Below are 19,413 nucleotides of genomic sequence, written 5' to 3'. Positions count from 1 at the left end.
AGAGACAGAGAGAGACAGAGAGAGAGACAGAGAGAGAGAGAGAGACAGAGACAGAGAGAGAGAGAGACAGACAGACAGAGAGAGAGAGAGAGAGAGAGAGACAGAGAGAGACAGAGAGAGAGAGAGAGAGAGAGAGAGAGAGAGAGAGAGAGAGAGACGTTACTGATAGAACGGAGGAAGCCCCGCAGGCGTCTTGTCCATCTCTGGCCAGCCCAGAGAAGCTAAAGGATTTGGGCCGCAAAGGCAGAGAAGGCTCGGTCGGGGCTGGGATTCAAACCCAGGTGTCTGACCCCAACGCCGCTCTCGTCTCCATACCCTCCTGAGCCCTGGCTTGAGGCCAGTCCTGACAAAATCAGCATCCCGGGCTTCATCTTACGTAAAGATACGAGCTACCTGGGGGAATGGAGGGGGCGATGGGCAGGTAGTCGTGAGCTCTGCTTCTGGCAGCGGAAGACCTGGGTTCAAATCTCACCTAGGATGCTTATTAGCTCTGTGACTCTGTCCAAGTGACTCACCCTTCCTGGCTCTGTTTTCTCACCTGTAAAAGTGGGGTGAGGGGAGGGTTGGGCTAAGCCTCTAAGGTTCCCCCATCTCTGGTTCTGCTGGGTGACCTTGGGCAAGTTTCTTAACTGGTCTGGGGCTCGGCCTTCTCGCCTCTGACGTGAACGAGTGGGAGTGGGCGGCCTCGGAGAGCCAGAAGCCTATGGCCGAGGGCACGAGCCTTTCTTCTTCACTGGCACAGCTCAGAGAGGACTGCCGGAATCTCGAATGATGGCTGTCTGGGGCTGGAGGATGAGGACGGTGGCAGAGGCAGGGCCAAGCCCATGATTCTGGGTGTTTTCTTGGAGGGGAGGCGCCCACCTTTTATTTTGTGACCTCTCTCATCTTCTACTCAACTGAACAAATGCCTATAAAGTCTGTGTGCCAGGCCTGGGCCAACTCTCCATGCACGTGGATACGACAGAAGGGAAGCTCCCTGAAGGCAGTCTTTCTGTCCCCTGTGCTAGCACAATCATTGGCAGAGAGCAAAGAGTATCAAGTATCTGGTGACAGGAATTGAAAGATCAAAAAGGGGGCAGCTGGGTGGCTCAGGGGTTTGAGAGGCAGACCCAGAGACGGGAGGTCCTGGGTTCCAATCTGGCCTCAGACATTTCCTAGATAAGTGACCCTGGGCCAGTCACTTAACCCCCATTGCTTAGCCCTTACTGCTCTTCTGCCTTAGAATCAATATTCAGTACTGACGTTTGCATGGATACAATGGTGAAAAGTGGTCATTCCAGGAAACAGACCGATCACGGAGGGAGGACAGGAGCTAGATCTCCACCCAAGATTCTGCCTTGTTAAATATTTTTATGAAGGACTCAGATTAAGACAGTCATGCTTTTCAAATCTGTGGATGACACCAAACTAGGGGAATCAGCAGCCACATTATAAAGCAGAATCAAGATCCAGCGTCAATTTGAAGACTTTGGAGTCGTGGGATTTGGATTCAAATTCCAAGTGTGCCACTTACTACCTGTTTGATACTGGGCAAATCACTTAAGCTAGCCGAGGCTGTTCCTCAGTCATAAAGTGACGGCCTCCGACAGGCCTCCTTTCCAGCCTTGGCAGGGCACGGGGTGGGAGGGGGTGCTCACTGCGGCTGCCACCCAGTGGGGCTGGCTGAGGGTCCTCGGGCTCCCAGCGGCTACTCTAGGTTTAGGAGAGGAAGCGGGTGGTGGTGAAGGAAGGAGTCCTCCTGGAGTGAGATATTAGGGTGAGGGACGAGTCTATGTAGTTCCTGAGGGTCTGAGGATCTCATGTGCAATGTCAGAGGTGGGCCTGAGTGGTCATCGTATCAGAGCCTCTCAGAGCTTGTGGCCAGAGTAGCCAGAAGGGGTCAGTAGTTGCCTTGACAGCTCCCCTGGAGCTCCTGCTGCTCATCCCTGTCCTGTCCTGCCCATTTCAAAGACCCTCGCTGGTCTCTACTTAGTCTGTCTCTCGCACTGACCGGGTCCCCTTCTTTTATTTTTATTTTTATTTTGAATATTTTCCCATCAGAGCCCCCCTCTTGGAGCGGGGTTTGAGGGGAAAGATGAGTGAGAGATCCGAATGCCTAAAAGGCAAGGTCCAGGCATTCCAGGAACGTGGTAGGTGGATGACGGTCATACTGGGGAGGACTTGGAGAGCCATTCCAAGAAATCTGGTCTTTCTTTGGGATTCAGGAGGGATTGGCTGAAGGCTTTTTGAGCCAGTGAGTGGTATGAGCAGAGCTTACCACGAGAACCTTTCATCTTGTAGCATCTGGAGGGATGGATTAGGACAAGGAAAGAGGGGCGGCAGGGACGCCAGTCGGAGGCTATTGCAATAGCTGAGGCCAGAGGCAATGTGGTGTAAACCGGGGTGGGAAGTGTAAGGATGATATGAGAAGGGCCGGGTTCCAAAGGTTAGACTCTCAAGTGTTTCGTAATCGTTTTGAGTGTGATTCTAGGAGATACTCCGATCACCCCATTTGGCTAGACGCCCCCATAAAAGCGGTGAGCAGCAATGGATGGGGGAGATGGACATCCCAATGGTGACTGGTTTTTGTTTTACAAGAAGGGAATAGTCTTCACGTTCTATGGCCTGAGGTTTTGGGCTCCCTCTAGTAACCGTGTCCTCTTGGCTTCCAGCCTTCATTTGTTCCATTGGCCTTTCTACCTAGCCTGTCTTCTCGTTTCCTCTCCAGCATCAGTGGGTGACTCGTGCCTCTGATGGCTCCAGGCCCCCCCCACCCTTCCCATCTTTTCCTCCCTTGTGCTTACCTGCATCGAAGTCCTGCTGACTGGCCCTTCCTCTGGCCAGTGCTTCCCATGGTGCGGAAGCTCAGAGCTCTCCCGATAGTCCCGGGCTTTGGAATGCTGCAGATGTAACACAGCCGGGCTCTTGGCAGGGAGAGGAGGCCTGCTCGTCTGCCCTGGGTTCCCCTGCTGACTCATTTCAGACCTCACAGGCTTGACTGGCCTCTTGGCTGGGACTGGATTTTCCGAGGGGGTGGAGGGCTTGGGCTTCCCCTGGGTCTTTTCTCCGGACAGTGTGCTCCTCCCCTCTGTAGGGGAGGAGCAGGTAAAGGAACGCATCCTGGGCACGGGGAGAACGGGGGCGGACGTCTGCCTGCTGGCCAGCTTGCTCTCCCCTTCCGGGGCTTTTGTGAAGATGACAGCTGGAGATGGAGTGCCAGAGTCTGGGCAGGCTGGGCGATCCTTCCTCAGGTTCTTGGGGGACTCTTGCTCTTTCCTGGGCGCTGGCTTGGGAAAGACACTCACGGAGCCATAGAGCGGGTTCTCGAACATCTCTGGCTTGGTGAGCAGTGCTTCCTCCATGGGCGAGGGCTCCGCCATGTTCTTCCCCAAGTCAGTGAGCCTGTAGCCATTGGGAAGAAAGGAGAAAGAGCATTGGAAGGACGTCGGGTTAGATGTTAGGTCACAAAGGCAGAATGAAATCAGGGGTGCGCTGCCCTTCCCTTCAACGCCATGGCGACTTCCTGACACTAAGCTATCTCAAAGTGCAGTGGGCTGCCTCCGGAGGGAGTGAGCTCTCCGTCACTGGACATCTTGAGGCTAAGGATAGGTGAATACTTGTCAGACACGCTGAAGGTTGGGCTGGATGGCCTCTGCAGTCCTGCCCACTTCCGAGTTCCTGTGAATTGGAACCCATATTTATTTTATTTTATTTTTAAATTTATTTTATTTTTTTTGTAGGCAATGAGAGTCAAGTGACTTGCCCAGGGTCACACAGCTGGGAAGTGTCTGAGGCCAGATTTGAACCTAGGACCTCCTGTCTCTAGGCCTGGCTCTCCATCCACTGAGCTACCCAGCTGCCCCCCCCTTTTCATTTTTGATACTGCCAATTTGATTTTCTTCTTTAAAATCAAATCAACCAATACTATAATTTAAAAAAAATTTTTTTAAACCCTTAACTTCTGTGTATTGTCTCATAGGTGGAAGAGTGGTAAGGGTGGGCCATGGGGGTCAAGTGACTTGCCCAGGGTCACACAGCTGGGACGTGTCTGAGGTCAGATTTGAACCCAGGACCTCCCGTCTCTAGGCCTGACTCCATCCACTGAGCTACCCAGCTGCCCCAGGAACCCATGTTTATTAAGCATCTTCTACACTTCAGGTTCTGAGTGAGACTTGGAAAAAGAGAGCGAACATGTTCTTTGCTTTGTAACCAAGGCTAGTCAGCCTCCTGCTCGGCCTTCCTTCCAGCCACTTCTGACTCAGGAGCCCCGATTCAGACGTTCCTTTGGGCTTCTTGCCAGGCAAATCATGAGACCGAGAAGAGGAAACACATTGAATGGCTGACCTCGGGGTGGGGGGAGAAGGCCAGCCGAGGCCTTTGGCAAGGACCTGTGGCTCCCCCTCCCCTCCCAGAACCTGGGAAACCGTGAACAGGAAAGTGGGGGCCAGCAGAGCCCACCTACGTGCACCCCGCGAGGCACCAGAAGCCTCTCCCGGCCGATTTCCAGCCGCATCACCCGCAGCAAGATGCCCCTTTGGGAGGCTGTCGGCTTCTCTGCCAGAGACAAAAGGCCCCAAGAGGCTGCCTGCGAGGACCAACGAGCCAACGGACGGACTGAAAAACGTCATGTAGCAGATCGTTATCCAATAACGACGGGCCGAAACGAGTTCAGCTTAATTCGTTGAGCATTTCTCGAACACAAACGGGGGCGGCTTTGGAGAGGGCGCTTGTCCCGGGTCAGACCCTGCCGAAGTCCCTTCATCTCGGTGTGGCTCCGCTTCCTCCAGTGTAAAACAGAAGTAATAAGGGCTTAGCACAGCGATAAGGGCTGCAGCCCCAGCAGAAGGGCTGGATCCGGCCCCGGGGAACGCGAGGAGGAATCCGCTTCCCTTCCTACACGCGGCGCTCCATGATCCGCTGGCGGGTCGTCTTCCGGAATCCTGCTCTCGGTTCTGGTGCCTGTGTGGTCTCGGGCAAGTCCGTCATCCTGACTTTCATTCACACTCCTCCTCTTTAAAATGAGGGAGGTCCTGGGTTCAAGTCCGGCCTCAGACCCTTCCCAGCTGGGTGACCCTGGACAAGTCACTTGACCCCCATGGCCCACCCTGACCACTCTTCCACCCAGGAGCCGATACCCAGAAGTGAAGGGTCTAAAAAAATAAAATAAAATGAGGGGGTTAATAGAGAACCTCAGACTCCTCCCGGCCGTCGACCTCGTTCTGATTCTATATAGGAGGAACACGGACAAACTAGGACGGGCCTCGAAGAGGGAGCCCAGAACGGCCAAGAGGCTGGAACTGGAGTCTCACAAGAAGCTCGAGAAGAGGCCGGAGCCGTTTAGACTGAAAATGGGAGGCGTGAGAAGGGCGGTCAGTGGGGACAGAGATCGGAGCTGCTCTGCAGAGGGCAGAACTTGGACCTCTGGGAGGCGGATTCCAGCCCACTACAAGGGAGACTGGCAGAGTGACAAGTTAACGAATGGATCGTTGATCTCTGGCTGGAAGGGAGCTCAGAACCAGCCATTCTATGATTGGCAGCTAGGCGGCGCCACAGTGGATAGAGCCCTGGAGCCTTCCTGAGTTAAAATTTGGCCTCAACACTTACTAGCAGTGTGACCTTGGCCAAGTCACATCACTCTGCTTGCCTCAGTTTCCTCATGTGTCAAACGAGCCGGAGAAGGAAATGGTAAACCACTCCAGTATCTTTGCCAAGAAAAACCCAAAAGGGGTCACAAGGAGTTGGGCAAGACCGAGAAATATGACTGAACAACAACAGGGGTTAGAGATCCTGGGTTAGGATTCCGCTCCAGACACTTACTAGCTGTGTGACCCTGGGCTAGTCATTTAACCATCATTCGTCTCAGTTTCCTCATTTAAAAAAACCTACCTTCCATCTTTGAATCAATACTATATTGGTTCCAAAGTGGAAGAGCAGTAAGAGCTAGGCAATGGGGGCTAAGTGACTTGCCCAGGGTCACACAGCTAGGAAGTCTCTGAGGTCAGATTTGAACCCAGATCCTCTCATCTCTCTCTCTCTCTCTCAATCCACTGAGCCACCCAGCTGCGCCCTCTAATGTTTCCTAATGTCTAAAATGAGGATAACAACACGTGCTTCCTAGGGTGGTTGTTAGGATCAAATGAAAAGATCTTTGTAAGACACTTTGCAGACCATCAAGTGCCACATAAATGTTGCTGGGTTATAGTTGAAGAACTGGAGGTGCCAGGAAGCGAAGTGAGTTGGTCCAGGCCCCCCAGGTGGGCTTTGAATCTAGGCCTTCTGCCCCCCGGCCAGGGCTCTCCACGACTGCCTGGTTAGGTAATGAACTCCCCACTCACGGGGAATGTGGAAGACTGGTGGTCAGGGGCTCGTATGAAGGGTTGTGGTCGTGGTAGGACGCTGGGCTGGGGGGCCTCTACTAGGGCCCTCTCCAACTCTGAGCTCCGGGATTCTGGGCGATCAATCCCCTGCCTTGTTATCAGAGTCCACAAATCTTGTGGTGAAAAGGCATACTCACAGTTGCTCCTGGGTCCTGAGATTAAGAGCTCGGTTTGCTGAGCAGGGAGGGAACCTTTGGGGAGACAATGGGGGCTGTGAGGGTGGGGTAGGGGGAGACTCTCCCCAGCTGGGAACTGGGGGACTGTCTTTGGGAGGTTGATCATAACTCCAGAAGGTGGGCTGCAGCTCGGGGGAGACGGCTGGCTTCCCGTGGAGGGGCATCGGCTGGCCGAAAAGTGCCACCCCTAGATAGTTGGGGTTGGTGATCTCAGTGAAGGTGGAGCCACTGAAATGAGCTCTAGGAGGGAAGGCAGACACACACACAGATCTCAGTGTTCTGTGAAGATGCCCACTGCCTGCTTGGATCCCAAGTCCTCCCAGAGCTCCTCAGCCTTCTTTCCTCTTTGACCTCCAAGCCCCAGCCCACACCAGCAGGCCACAGAACTCACAGGGATGGGCACTAGATGACTCCAAGCCAACGAACAACCTGGGTGGTTTCTGGGTGAGCTGTATTTGAGTTCTGACTCAGTCTCTCCTTCTTTTAGGGAAGGATGGGAGGACTGTCCCACTGGGATGATCGCCGACGGCTAATTATTATTATTTTTAATACCCTTACCTTCTGTCTTTAGAAGAGTGGTAAGAGCGAGGCAATTGGGGTTGACTTGTCCAGGGTCACACAGTTAGGAAGTATCCGAGACCAGATTTGAACCCAGGACATCCCTTCTCCAGGCCTGGCACTCTATCCACTGAAGCAATGAGCTGCCCCAATTTCTTTCAATTGCCCCTAATTTCAATCCAATTATTCTTGAGCCCGTGATTTCCCCAGGGGAATTCCTTAAGCCAGGCTTTCACCACTATCTGGGCTTCCTCTGCTTGGCCAACCTGGCCATATCCCACTTCTCTCTGTTGATATATACTCAAGAGGAAATGAAAGCAAATTGTCATTAGTCTGCTTGGTCCTCCAAAATCGCAGGCTCATCACATCTAGAACCGAATGGAGCCTCACTTATTCCAACATCCTCGCTTTAACAATTGAGGAAACTGAGGGTCCCAGTGGTCAGACTTGCCCAAGGTCACAGGTGGCAATACAGGGATTTGAGCCCAGGTCTTCTGACTGCCAACCCAGGCACAGCAGAGAGCAAACCATCCAGCAGACCAAAGTTAGAGAGAAGTGAGGTTGAAGCCATGCGCCATTTTGGATCAGTCATTTAGACGATTCTCCTTTCCATTAGCAAAGATAATCATAGGATTTCTGACCGAGAGAAAAGGGACTTCCTTGCTCCTCAACACCTACCCCAGGCCTTCCTGTTTACCTAAATGCAACCTCTCTTTCATGGACTTAATAGGATTCCCAAGTGGTTTCCAATGAGCCTCCCCAACAGTTCCTCTGCTTCTTGCCCAAACTTATGTTAAGGTCATGGTGGTGATGTATCAGAGGGCGGTGGGCTTTGGGAGCCTGAGGGAGCACTCAGTCAGTCAACAAGAATTTATTAACAACAAGCACTTAGTGTGTCAGATGTTACAGAGAGGTGAAAAAGATGAGGACCAAGAAGGCCATTGGTAAGAAGAGCTTTGGTAAATAAGAGATCACTGGGAACTTTAAGGAAGGAATTTCAGTTGGATGCTGAAGTTAGAAGTCAGACCATGGAGGTTTAGAAGACAGTAGGGTGGAAGAACCAATCACTGGTGGCCTTCCAAAAGAGTTTAGCCATGAAAGGAAGGAGAGAGAGTGGAACAATGGCTAGGGAGAAGGATTGTTGGATCCCCCCTTTTTTTTAAAGATGGGCACATGAGTGTGTTTATAGGTAGCAGGGAAATCATCAGTGGATGGGAAGAGACTGAAGAATAATTGTGAGAGATGGAAGGAGGATTTCTTGAACTCAGGAGTTCTGAGGTACAGGGGGCTATGTGACCTTCATGTCTTACACTAGGTGTTCACGTCCATGACCTACCTGGAGGAACACTCCCACTGCTTCATGGGGTCATGACTGATGAGACTCTTCAGGGACTTTTGCCCAATGGCCTCATCTCGCTCTATCTTCACAAAGTCTGGAAGAAAAGGGTTAAAAGAACAAATGAGCCTTGGCTCTTCGGCTACCCCCTAGCATGTGCCATTGTTAGGGTTCTGAGCCCCTTTCCCGATGGCGTTGTCTTGACAACGGATACATCTTGGCCAATTGCTCTTACTTGATGAAGGGAAAGGCAAGCCTTGTTTCTCTAAGGGCAACTTTCCTGGCATGAAGGCCTCTGAAGAGGTGGGCTGGCAACCTTGAGATGCCAGAGGCCATAAGAGAACCCAGCCTGGTCCATCCAAGCCGCTGCCCAAAGAAGGGCCAAGTTCTGCTAGAGATTTGTGACAAACGCAAATTCAAATCTCTTTCAAAGTTTCCCATCTTGATGGAAATGAAGAAAAACGAGACAATCCAGTGACAACAGGTGTTCTTCACAGCCTTCCCTCCATAACGGTGGGAACATGGGAACAGAGTTGGGAGCAAATGGCCAAGGGAGCAATTACTCTCTAGCCCCACTCTCTAAAATTATCAATATATATTTTTTAAATGTGGTATGAATGTATTTCACTTTTACATCACAGCCATTACTGGAAACATCTCCACCGCCCTCTCTGATCTCTTTCTTGGTACGTTCTGTGCTATTTGACTCTGTTCTAGCACAGGACAATGGGACCATTTGGAGTTGGAAAACCAAGGCTCAAATTCCAGACCTACCCTTTATTACCCTGGGCAAGTCACAACCTGTCTGGACCTCATTTCAGCATCTGTAAAATGAGGGGCTTAGACGAGGCAGCTGTTGAAGTCCTTTCCAGCACTAAGCCTGTCATCGTATTATTTTATTCGTCTCCCCCTCTCCATCCTTCCTCCAGTCTATCCTAGTCCTCTCTATGAAATGGAGGGATGTCTTGGCAGAAAAAGGTTTTGACTTTCCTAAGGTAAACTACACTCAGGTCAGTTCACGGTAGCAGCCCTCCTGATGGGGAAGACATCCCCTTCCCCAAGGCCTTACCATAGAGCCTTTCTCTCTTCTTCCCCTGGGAAGTCTGCAGCTTAATTTCTCCTCGGAAGTGACCCATCATCTCTCCATGGTGAGTGAGTGCAGTATAGATGGGGACCAAGGACTCGATGGCTTCGGATCTCAAAGCAATGCAGCCTTCGCCTGAAGGGAGAGAGGTTAGACTGAAGCCAAGATTCCACTCATTTCCACAGAAGGCAAGAAAACCTTTTGTCCTACGTGTTCCTGAAGAGGAAGGTGGAATGAAGCAGGGGTGGGGGGCAGGGATTTGCCATTTAGAACTTATATGTCACACTTCAGACAGGCAAAGCCATATTCTTTTTTTTTTTAATCCTTACCTTTGGTCTTAGAATCAATGCTGTTATTGGTTCCGAGGCAGAAAAGGGCTAGGCAATGGGGGTCAAGTGACTTGCCCAGGGTCACACAGCTGGGAAGCGTCTGAGGCCGGATTTGAACCCAGGACCTCCCGTCTCTAGGCCTGGCTCTCCATCCACTGAGCTACCCAGCTGCCCCCATAGCCATATCTCTTGATCAAAAGTCAAACTCCATTCCTTCTTCTCTGACCATTCCCGAGAGGAGATGAAAAAGCTTCTTTCCAATGGCGAAGGCCTGCCTGGATGCCCTCCAAACTCATGTGAAATAGCATCAAACGAGAAAATAGCTCTCTCCCAAAGTCACAGTTTCTAAGGATCTTACACAGGAAACCAAACAAATAAGCTAAAAATGAACAAGACTGGGGAGCGAGCGAGGAGCTCGGCAGGAGACGGAAATTTCTTGAGAGAAGCAAGCTTTGAAACGGGACTCGGCATCCGAAAGGATGTGGAGCCAAAGGGGGAGTCACAGAGTTTAGAGTCGGGCGAGACCTCAGCAGCCATCTCAGCCGACTCCCCCAAAACCTCCATAAACCCAACAAGTGGCCTCCTGAACGGGAGCCTGCCTAGTGCCTCATTCTCCGTTGGGGCCGGCCGCTCCTCTTTGGGAAGGGCTGTTCTAACGTCAAGCCTTTGGGTAACTTCTCCCTTTTGCTCCTACTTTGGGCCTCTGGGGCCAAGCAGAACCAGTGAGACCTGATGGAGCTCAGGGCCCGAGCGCATCTAGGCTTGCTCTGGATTCGGCTCAGCCATCGAGCAGCTCAGCTGTCCCTTCCATCTTGGTGCCAATTGCCAGTTTGATAAGCCATCCATCCGGGTCACCGATAAGACTATTAAAGACCCAGGGCCAAACCCAGGCTCCCGGGGCTGTCCCAGGAGCTCGCTTGCCAAGCTGGCACTGATCCATGAACAGCTCATCCAAAGCCATCCACTTCCCTTTTCTATCTTCTAGCCTCATTTCTCCATCTTTTCCCCAAGAGGAGCACGAAACATTATCGAGTGCTGGACTCAAACCTTGGCGGATGTCTTCCACAGCAGCTTCCTTATTTAGCCATTTAGTAACCCTGCCCCCCCCCCCCCAAGGAGATAAAGTTAGCTTGGTAGGACCACTGCTTAACAGAGCCACATTCTTCTTCTTTAAAGAATCCTTACTTTCAAAAAAATAAACATTGCTTTCAATCACAGGATAAGTATTGATTTTAAGGCAGAGGAACAGTGATGGTTAGGCAACGGGAGTTAAGTGACTTGCTCAGGGTCATACAGCTGGGAAGTATTTGAGGCCACATTTGAACCCAGGACCTCTTATCTCTAAGCTTGGCTCTCTAGCCATCAGGCCATCTAGCTACTCTGAGAACCCTTACTTTCTGTTCCAGTAACAATTCTAGGACAGAAGGGCAAGAGCTAGGCAAATGGGATTAAGCAATTTGACCAGCATCACATAGCTAAGAAGTCTCTGAGATCACATTTGAACCCAGGTCCTCCTGACTCCAGGTCTGCCTCTCTCTCCATTGTGCCCCTATTTACTTCTTGTTGTTGTTCAGTTGTGTTCACCCAATTTGGGGTTTTCTTTGCAAAGATCCTGGAGTGGTTTGCCATTTACTTCTCCAGTTCATTTTACAGAAGAGAAAAATGAGGCAGACAAGATTAAGTGACTTGCCCAGGGTCACACAGCTAGGAAGTATTTGAACTCAGATTTGAATCTAGGACCTCAGGTCCGGACTAGAAATATTGAGCCACAATAGCTGCCCCAACACACTGGTTCTTTTTAATCAGGGCTTCTTTGGTCAGATGCTCACTAACCATCTCATTTTAAATGTTCCTTGGCATCAGAATCCTGTTCATTGGCCTGTTTTCAGACTCTAGTTCTAGCCCTTTTTTGGAAATCGAGACGAGTGCCCTTCCCAGGGACTTTGCCCCCTCTCCAGGTTCCATACTCTTCCTGATCCTGTGGGCAGTGGCTCAGCAGTCATGCCCCACAGCTCATTGGGAATGGAAGGATGGGGTTCACCTGAGTCAGGCCCCTTGAAATCCTGAAGGTAGTCCATTCTTCTCAGGGGGTCCAGCACAGAGAGAGAAAGTGAAGCTGGATGTGGGAGGAGTGGGTTGAAGATGCTAATAGCAGACAATTATCTAGTACTTAGAGGTTCACAAAAAGCTTTCCCTGCAGTCTCTCAGTTGGGCCTCTTTGAGGGAGGTACTCTGGGTATTATTAGCCTTGTTCTTCGATGGGAGAACTGAGGATCAGAGAGCTAAAGGGTGTACCTGGGTCACACAGTTAGCCAGTGGCAATGCTGTGACTCAAGCCCAATATTTGTGACTAAGTCCAGCAAGCTCTCCTCTCCACATCCCAGTGGTCCATCACCATGGTTACCGGGTTATTTATGGCTCCCAGAGCTTCTGTAGCACTTTCTTCACCACAAGCCTCAGAGCCAGGCAGGGCAAGCTTTATCATCCTCCTTTTACAGATGAGGAAACCAAGGTTTGGAGAGGCAAAGACTTGGCAAGGAAGGCTTAGAGCCAAGGCCTGAGGCCAGGGCCGTCATACTCCGAATCCAGGTCTCTTTTCGAAGCTCTGTGCTGACATTTTCAAAATAAGAAACAGAAGAAACAAGAGAGGATCCCAGCCAGAGAGCTGAGACTTAAATGCAAAGACCGGTTCCCCCATTAGGCTGTAAGTTCCCTGAGGGCAGGACTTTTGTCTTCCTTAGTATCCCCAGCATTTAGCGGGCACATAGTAAGTGCTTAATAAATGTTTGTTGACTAAAACGGAATGGGGAGAGTTGGCTCCTGTTGGATGCTGGCAGAATCAACCAAATGGGCAGAGAATAGGACAGAGAATCCACAATGGACAGCTCCCCTTGCTAAAGTGCGTTAGGGCTCTTCCATCAGCCCCACTAGGCACAAAGGTCATTCCTGACTCTAGTTGATCCATCTCCTTTGAGTAATCTAACCACCATTATTGCCCAACTCCAGATACCCCCCCAGTTTCCCCCTCGGTCATCTAGTCCTCATCCTTGAGCTTTGGCAAGTAGGAAGGCCAGAAATGAGCGGATGGAGAGTGAAGTAAGTAGTGACTAGATGAAGCCAGAAGACCTGGGCAGAAGCCTTGGCACCAGGAACCTTCTGGCTGTAACTCCCTACCCAGCTCCCCCAGAGGCTCTCCCAGACCTTCTCTGCCCAACAGGCATGGCCAAACACAAGAGACACCCAGAACCAACGATCTCTTATGGCCGCATCTGGTGGTCTTCATCCCTTTCAGTGGTTCTGCGGCATCTAATAATGTTGATTGCTCTCTGCTGGGTTCTTTCTCTTCTTTGGCTTTTTGTGAAACGACCATCTTGGTTCTCCCCCTGCGACAGCTCCTTTTCATCATCCAGATCACACAGCCGAACCCTGCGTATATCTCAAGAGCCCGTCCTCCATCGTCTCTCTTGCTTGGTAACCTAAACAGCTCCTGTGAGCTTAATGATCATCTGTTTGTGGATCATGTCCAGATTTATAGATCCATCCATAGTCTTCCTCCTAAGCCCGAATCCCGTGTCAACTTTTGGACATTATAAACTGGAGGCGCCAAAGACATCTCAAACCCAACGTGCCCATGACAGAGCTCATGGTCTTCCCACCCTCCCTTCCACTTCTTGAGGTCTTCTCTTGAGGGAGATGCCGTCCTCCAAATCACTCAGATTCATAACCACAGCATTATCTTCATCCTCACCACACATATCCAGTCGGTTGCCAGATGCTACGTTTCTAACTCTATGACATCTCTGCTTTCCATCCTCTTCTGTCTATTCATACAGCAAGGGCCCCGGGTCAGGCTTTCATCGCCTCTGCTCTGGACAATTGCAGCAGTCTCCTATCCGGTCTTTCTGCCTTAAGTCTCCCCATTCTCGGATCCTCCTTCCATAGGGCTTCGAAAGTGGTTTTCCTAAAGTCCATTTCTGATCACGTCACTCCCATACTCCACAAACTGCAGTGGCTCCCTATTGCCTTCAGATTCAACTGTAAACTGCTGCTTTGGTTTTCAAAGCCCCACCCAACCCCTCTTTTTGCTGACTGGCATTCTTCTGTTCTCAGACCTGATATCTCATATCCTTTGTAGAAGCCTGAAAAGCACTCTCTCATTCCCCCAAACACCAGCTCAGGCACTACTTCAATATGAAGCCCTTTGAGACCCCTACCAGCTGCTTGTGTCTTACCTACTTATCCATTTATCTCGATTTTGCATCTGGTTTGTATAGAATTCATATATGCTTATATGCTTATATATACATATTGCCTCCCTCTATAGTCAAGTCCAAAAGCATTTATTGGGGGTAGTAGCTAGGGGGGCTCAAGTCTAGAGATAAGAAGTCCTGGGTTCAAAACAGACCTCAGATACTTCCTTGCTGTGTGACCCTGGGTAAGTCACTTAACCCCCATGGCCAAGCCCTTCCTGCTTTTCTGCCTTGGAACCAATACACAATATTGATTCTAAGACAGAAGGCAATGGCTTAAAAGAAAATGAATAATATGGAAATATGTTTTGGATGATTATATATGTCTATATAGAACCCTGACTGGATTGCTTGTCAGCTCCAGGAAGAGGGAGAGAAGGAGGGAGGGAGACAATTTGGATCCTATAACTTGGGGAAGTTGTGGAAATATGTTATTAAAAATTAAAAAAGGGCAGCTGGGTAGCTCAGTGGATTGAGCCAGGCCTAGAGACGGGAGGTCCTGGGTTCAAATCCGGCCTCAGACACTTCCCAGCTGGGTGACCCTGGGCAAGTCACTTGACCCCCATTGCCCACCCTTACCACTCTTCTGCCTTGGAGCCAATACACAGAAGTTAAGGGTTTAAAAAAATTTTTTTTAATGAAAAAATTAAGTGGGATCAGGAAAGGCTTCTTGTAGAAGGTGGGATTTTAGATGGGACCTGGAGGAAGTAGGAGATGGAGAGAAGCAGCTTTTCCAGGCATGGGGACGGCCCAAGAAAATGTCCAGAGTTGGGAGATGGAGTCTATTGTTGGGGAACAAAACAGCTCTTTAACAAAAGAAGAGAAGCTTCCTGAGGGCAGGGAGTGCCATTTTGGGTTGTTTCTCAAGTCTCTCCCTCAGAAAAGGCACTTAGTAAACTGTTAACTGATTGACTGGCTCTGGGCACCTTTTCGGGGACTCTGGACTTCCCTGGCCCCAGCTCTAGGAGGAGGATGGGAACGCCTGCACCCATTCCCTCCCACAAAGGAGCACTTATTAAAGGCTCAAAGGAGAGAATCCTCTGCCAACGTCAAAGCACCACACAAATGTCAGCTGCTATTCTTATCTAAACAGAGGAAGGGGAGGACTGACAGCAGGAGGGTAAAAAGCAGAAAAGGAGGCTGGGAAGGAGGTGCTCAGGCTGGGATCACTGAGAGAGATGGCGGCTCTAGAGCTTTGGAGGCCTGGGAGGCAGAAGGCGCCCCTTCTGGGTGAGGGTCCAGGTGGTACTGCAGGGCTGCAGAGCAGGGTGCGACCACCCTGGCATGGCCTCTGTCCCCCCCTTTACCCACCCCCCTGCTCTGTACCAGCCCCAGGTTGAATGGGGCAAGTTTCTGATTGAGGTTGCAGATCAGATAAACCACTGAGGCCCGGGGCGGAGGCTGTCACACCTCTGCAGTTCAGAGAGCCTGCCAGTCATCTCCGGAGGAATACTGGCTGACGCAGAGCTCCTGGTGCTTAAAAAAAGCACTTTACAGACGTGATCTCATTTGAACCACACAACAACCTGGGGGAGGGGGAGGTTCCTGGAGCTACAGAGCTGAAGCTGGAGAGGACCTTAGAGGCTACTGAGTCTCCTTACCTTCTGTCTTAGATTGGTAAGGGCTAGACAATTGGGGTTAAGCGACTCACCCAGGGTCACACAGCTAGGAGTGTCTGAGGCCAGATTGGAACCCAGGACCTCCCATTTCTAGACTTGGCTCTCCATCCACTGAGCCACCTGTCTGCCTCTAACAGCCTCATTTTACAGATGAGGAACCCAAGTACAAAGCAGCTAGTAGGGTCATACAGCTAGTCAGTGCCTGAGGTAGGATTTGAATCCAAGTCACCCTTCTGTCTAAATTCAGCCCTCTTACCACTCCAGCACTCCCTCTCAAAGTGACTCAAACCTAGATCTGTTCACCAGAGAGGTGGCTCCTTCTGTGGCTTTTTTTTAAAACCCTTACCTTCCCTCTTGGAGTCAATACTGTGTATTGGCTCCAAGGCAGAAGAGTGGTAAAGGCTAGGCAATGGGGGTCAAGTGACTTGCCCAGGGTCACACCTTCTGTGCCTTTTTATCAGTGTCTGAAAAAGACCCAAACAAAAACCTGGACTTGTAATTAGTCAGGATGGTAGATTTAGAGACAGAGGGGACCTCCTGCGTCATCTAGTCCAATCTCCTCATTTTATAGATCTGAGAAATGGGCATGATGTCAAAAGACTTGCCTAAGGTCACCCAGGGAGGACATTTCTGAGGCAGGAATTCAAAAGCACCGAGTTCAAATCTTGCCTTTGCCCTCTACTATTTTTGTACCCTTGATTAAGGAGATTACTTTTGGCGCCTCGATTTCTTCTTCTGTATGTGTTAATTGAATTTTAAATTCTCAAGTTAATTGAATTTTGAGATCTTCCAAAGCCTGGGTCCAGTTCGCTGGAACTACTTCCTCTTCTTCTATTTCTATTTCGTTTGCTCTCTTTTCACTTCCTTGAAAGAAGCTGTCAATTGTCATTTCTTTTCTCTTTTTCTGTTGCTTACTCATATTTGTTCCTTCCTTGTTCTGCTAGTTTGAGCAGATGTATTTAATGATCTTTGATAAAAGATCTTCCCCCAGCTGGCAATGGAGGTTTGAAGTTACATTCTCTGCCCTCTGAAGACTTCTTGTCTGTCCAATTGTTGGGATTAATCCTGTATTGATTGGATTAATCTTACTGCTTAATCTGCCCTGAGGCTAAAATCTCAAGGGGAGGGAAAAACAAAAAAAACCCCTCAAAAAACGTGGGGGGACAAGAAGGAGCATTTTTGCTGAACTGAGCTCTCTAGCAGTGGGGTCCCCCTGCGTCGGACCATGCGATCTCTAAGGAGCTTCCAACCTTGTATCCTCTGACCTTCTGAGTTTAAGTAAAAGGGACAGAGAAGAGCCACCAAAGAGGAAGGGTTTACATGTACAATGTAGTATAGGGGACCTCCTCTGAGGTCCAAGGACCACCAGAGGTGAGGAAGAGTGTGGGGAGGAGGCAAAGGGTGTATCTCCTCCAGAAAAGACAGATCCCAGCCCCCTGAGTGGCCCCTCGCCTCCCAGTCCCCCAAGAGGGCTCCTCCCCTTCCAGGCCACCTTCTCTGTGGTCACTCACCATAGGATTCATCACTGTCCGAAGACTTGATGCTGATGAGGATGTGCTGGTCCAACAGGTACTCCGGGTCAGAGATAATGGGGGTCAACTGCAAGCAAAGAGAAGTGGACAGGATAAGTCAGGGGAGGAAGGGGCAGAGCCATGAGGCTTTCCCACAGAGTTCTGACCATCCGTAAGAGCTAGAATCCTCCCCTCCCTCCCTCCTGGCCAGAAGCAGAGGCCTCACTCGGAAGTTTCCAGGTGGAAGAGCAGGAACAGAGCCGATGGTGGACTACAATAGAAAGAATCTGGATTTGGAATTGGAAGTGGTGCTGGTTCTGTCATTTCAGTTGAGTCCTATTCTTTGTGACCCCATTTGGGGGTTTTCTTGTCGAAGAGAATGGAGTTCTTTGTTATTTCCCTTTCCAGCTCGTTTGACAGAAGAGGGAATGGAGGCAGAGTGAAATGACTTGCCCAGGGACACATGGCTAGGAAGTATCTGAGTCCAGATCTGATGCACTCTCCACTGTGCCACCCAGCTGCCTTGACTTCTAGTGTTTGCCAATTTCTGAGATGTAAATACTCAAACTGGAAAATTTAACACTCAGCTTTCTGGCACCCCCTGGCTGTGGGGAAGGAGGTGGGGGGGGGAAGCTCTTTCCTTCATCATCTCATGATAAGTCTCCTTCGGTCAGAAATTCTAGGGATTGGAGGCTTTCTTATGGTTAGACTCCAGACCGGAGCCTCCCCTTGAACCTATCAAGTATTCAGCAACTGCTTCAACTGAAATGGGATTGATTGGAGTCCAGACGCGCTGGGGCCTTTGGAGGCACTCAGGTCCCACGCTGTCCCACCGGGCCCCACGCTGTCCCTCTGGATCTCACGCCGTCCCTCTGGGGCTCTGTTGGGTCCCTGCCATCACGCCCTCCAGGATGCCGGCTCTCTGCCCCTCAAGCCTGGGCCCTTCCTCCTGACCCTCAGAGTGGCATTTGTCTCGTATTCGCTCACACGTGTGCCTGGCGCTTCCCCCAAGAGGAAGTCTGCTGGCTGAGCTCAAATCTAGCCTTAGATGCTTTCTAGCTACATGACCCTGGGCAAGTCACTTGACCCTTTTAGCCTCAGTTTCCTCATCTCTAAAAAGAGCTGGAGAAGGAAATGGCAAACTACTCCATTATCTCTGCTGAGAAAACCCCAAATGGGGCCCCAAAGAGTTGGACGTGATTGAAATGACTGAAGGACAACGAAGGTTTTGTTTGGTTGTCTCGGAGGGTTTTTCCAACTCAGAGATTCTGTGATGAAGGAACATTGGCGGAATTTAAGTCTGAATTAGATTTTCCAGGATCCTCCCTCAGCCTAGAAACCGCTCTGCCTCCCTGCTTCGGAAAGTCACTCTCTGCCATCTGAAGCCAGGGCTGCTGCTTGAGATGCTGCCGATTTGCCGGCCCTTTTCCCATTTCTGCTTTAAATGAATTCCTGAGCAGGTCAGCCTGGGTGAGCCTCTCTCCTCCTGGAGGCGAGACGACCTTAGCTGAAAGGGCTGCGAGGCAGGCAGGGCTCAACAGAGCTCTTTGAAGCCGGCTCTGCTTATTCCCGAGGCCCAGGAGAGCCGGGTTTCTCCTTTTGAACTTCACCTCATCCCCCCCATTGCCAGGAAGGCCTGAAGCAGCTCCATCTCCCTCCTGGCAAAGTGATCCCAAACTGACTAATACCCAAAGACCAGGCTAACATCCTTACAGGCTGCCTTTGTGGTCCTTAAGAAAAAAGGGAGCAAAGAGGACTGATTTAGCACTAGAAGAATTAAGTCTCCATGTTTTCCATTCACATCTCCACCCCCCTCCCAACCCTCCATTTTACCCTTATAAGTGCTACACTTTCCTCTTACTTTCAACTCCCAAACAAGGCTCAAGCAGACTTCTCTAGCCTTCCTTGACAGCCAGGTCTAGTGGGAAGAGCATCAGCCAGGGAGGCAGGAGGCCCGGATTCGAGTGTGCATTCTTGTTTCCAACTACCTTTGGGACTGACAAATCCCTTTCTCTCATTGGATCTCTGTCCTCATCGAGAAAATGAGTGGTTGGCTAAGATATAGCCTAAACTTCTTTCCCTCTTCCCTTTCCTCCTCTTCTCTCTCTCTCTCTCTCTCTCTCTCTCTCTCTCTCTCTCTCTGTCTGTCTCTCTCTTCCTCTCTCTCCCCTCCCCCTCTTTCTTCCTCTCTCTC

At 50.5% G+C, this 19,413-nt stretch overlaps 1 protein-coding gene across 1 annotated transcript in view; it reads right to left on the bottom strand.

The window, feature by feature from the left end:
- The window catches only part of INPP5D (inositol polyphosphate-5-phosphatase D), a 135,179-nt gene that overhangs the window by 2,218 nt on the left and 113,548 nt on the right, over nt 1-19,413 (bottom strand). The window contains exons 21-26 of the mRNA XM_044675669.1: nt 17,220-17,307; nt 9,496-9,645; nt 8,427-8,523; nt 6,920-6,934; nt 6,494-6,760; nt 2,784-3,381 (exon numbers count right to left, since the gene is read on the bottom strand). Of these exons, the coding sequence (XP_044531604.1) occupies nt 2,784-3,381; nt 6,494-6,760; nt 6,920-6,934; nt 8,427-8,523; nt 9,496-9,645; nt 17,220-17,307 (1,215 nt within the window). The remainder of the gene's footprint in view (nt 1-2,783; nt 3,382-6,493; nt 6,761-6,919; nt 6,935-8,426; nt 8,524-9,495; nt 9,646-17,219; nt 17,308-19,413) is intronic.

The sequence above is a fragment of the Gracilinanus agilis genome, chromosome 4 (assembly GCF_016433145.1).
Source record: "Gracilinanus agilis isolate LMUSP501 chromosome 4, AgileGrace, whole genome shotgun sequence".
In the NCBI taxonomy this organism is placed as follows: domain Eukaryota; kingdom Metazoa; phylum Chordata; class Mammalia; order Didelphimorphia; family Didelphidae; genus Gracilinanus; species Gracilinanus agilis.
Note: the sequence above shows the minus strand (reverse complement) of the source record. Positions and strands in the feature narration are given on the sequence as shown.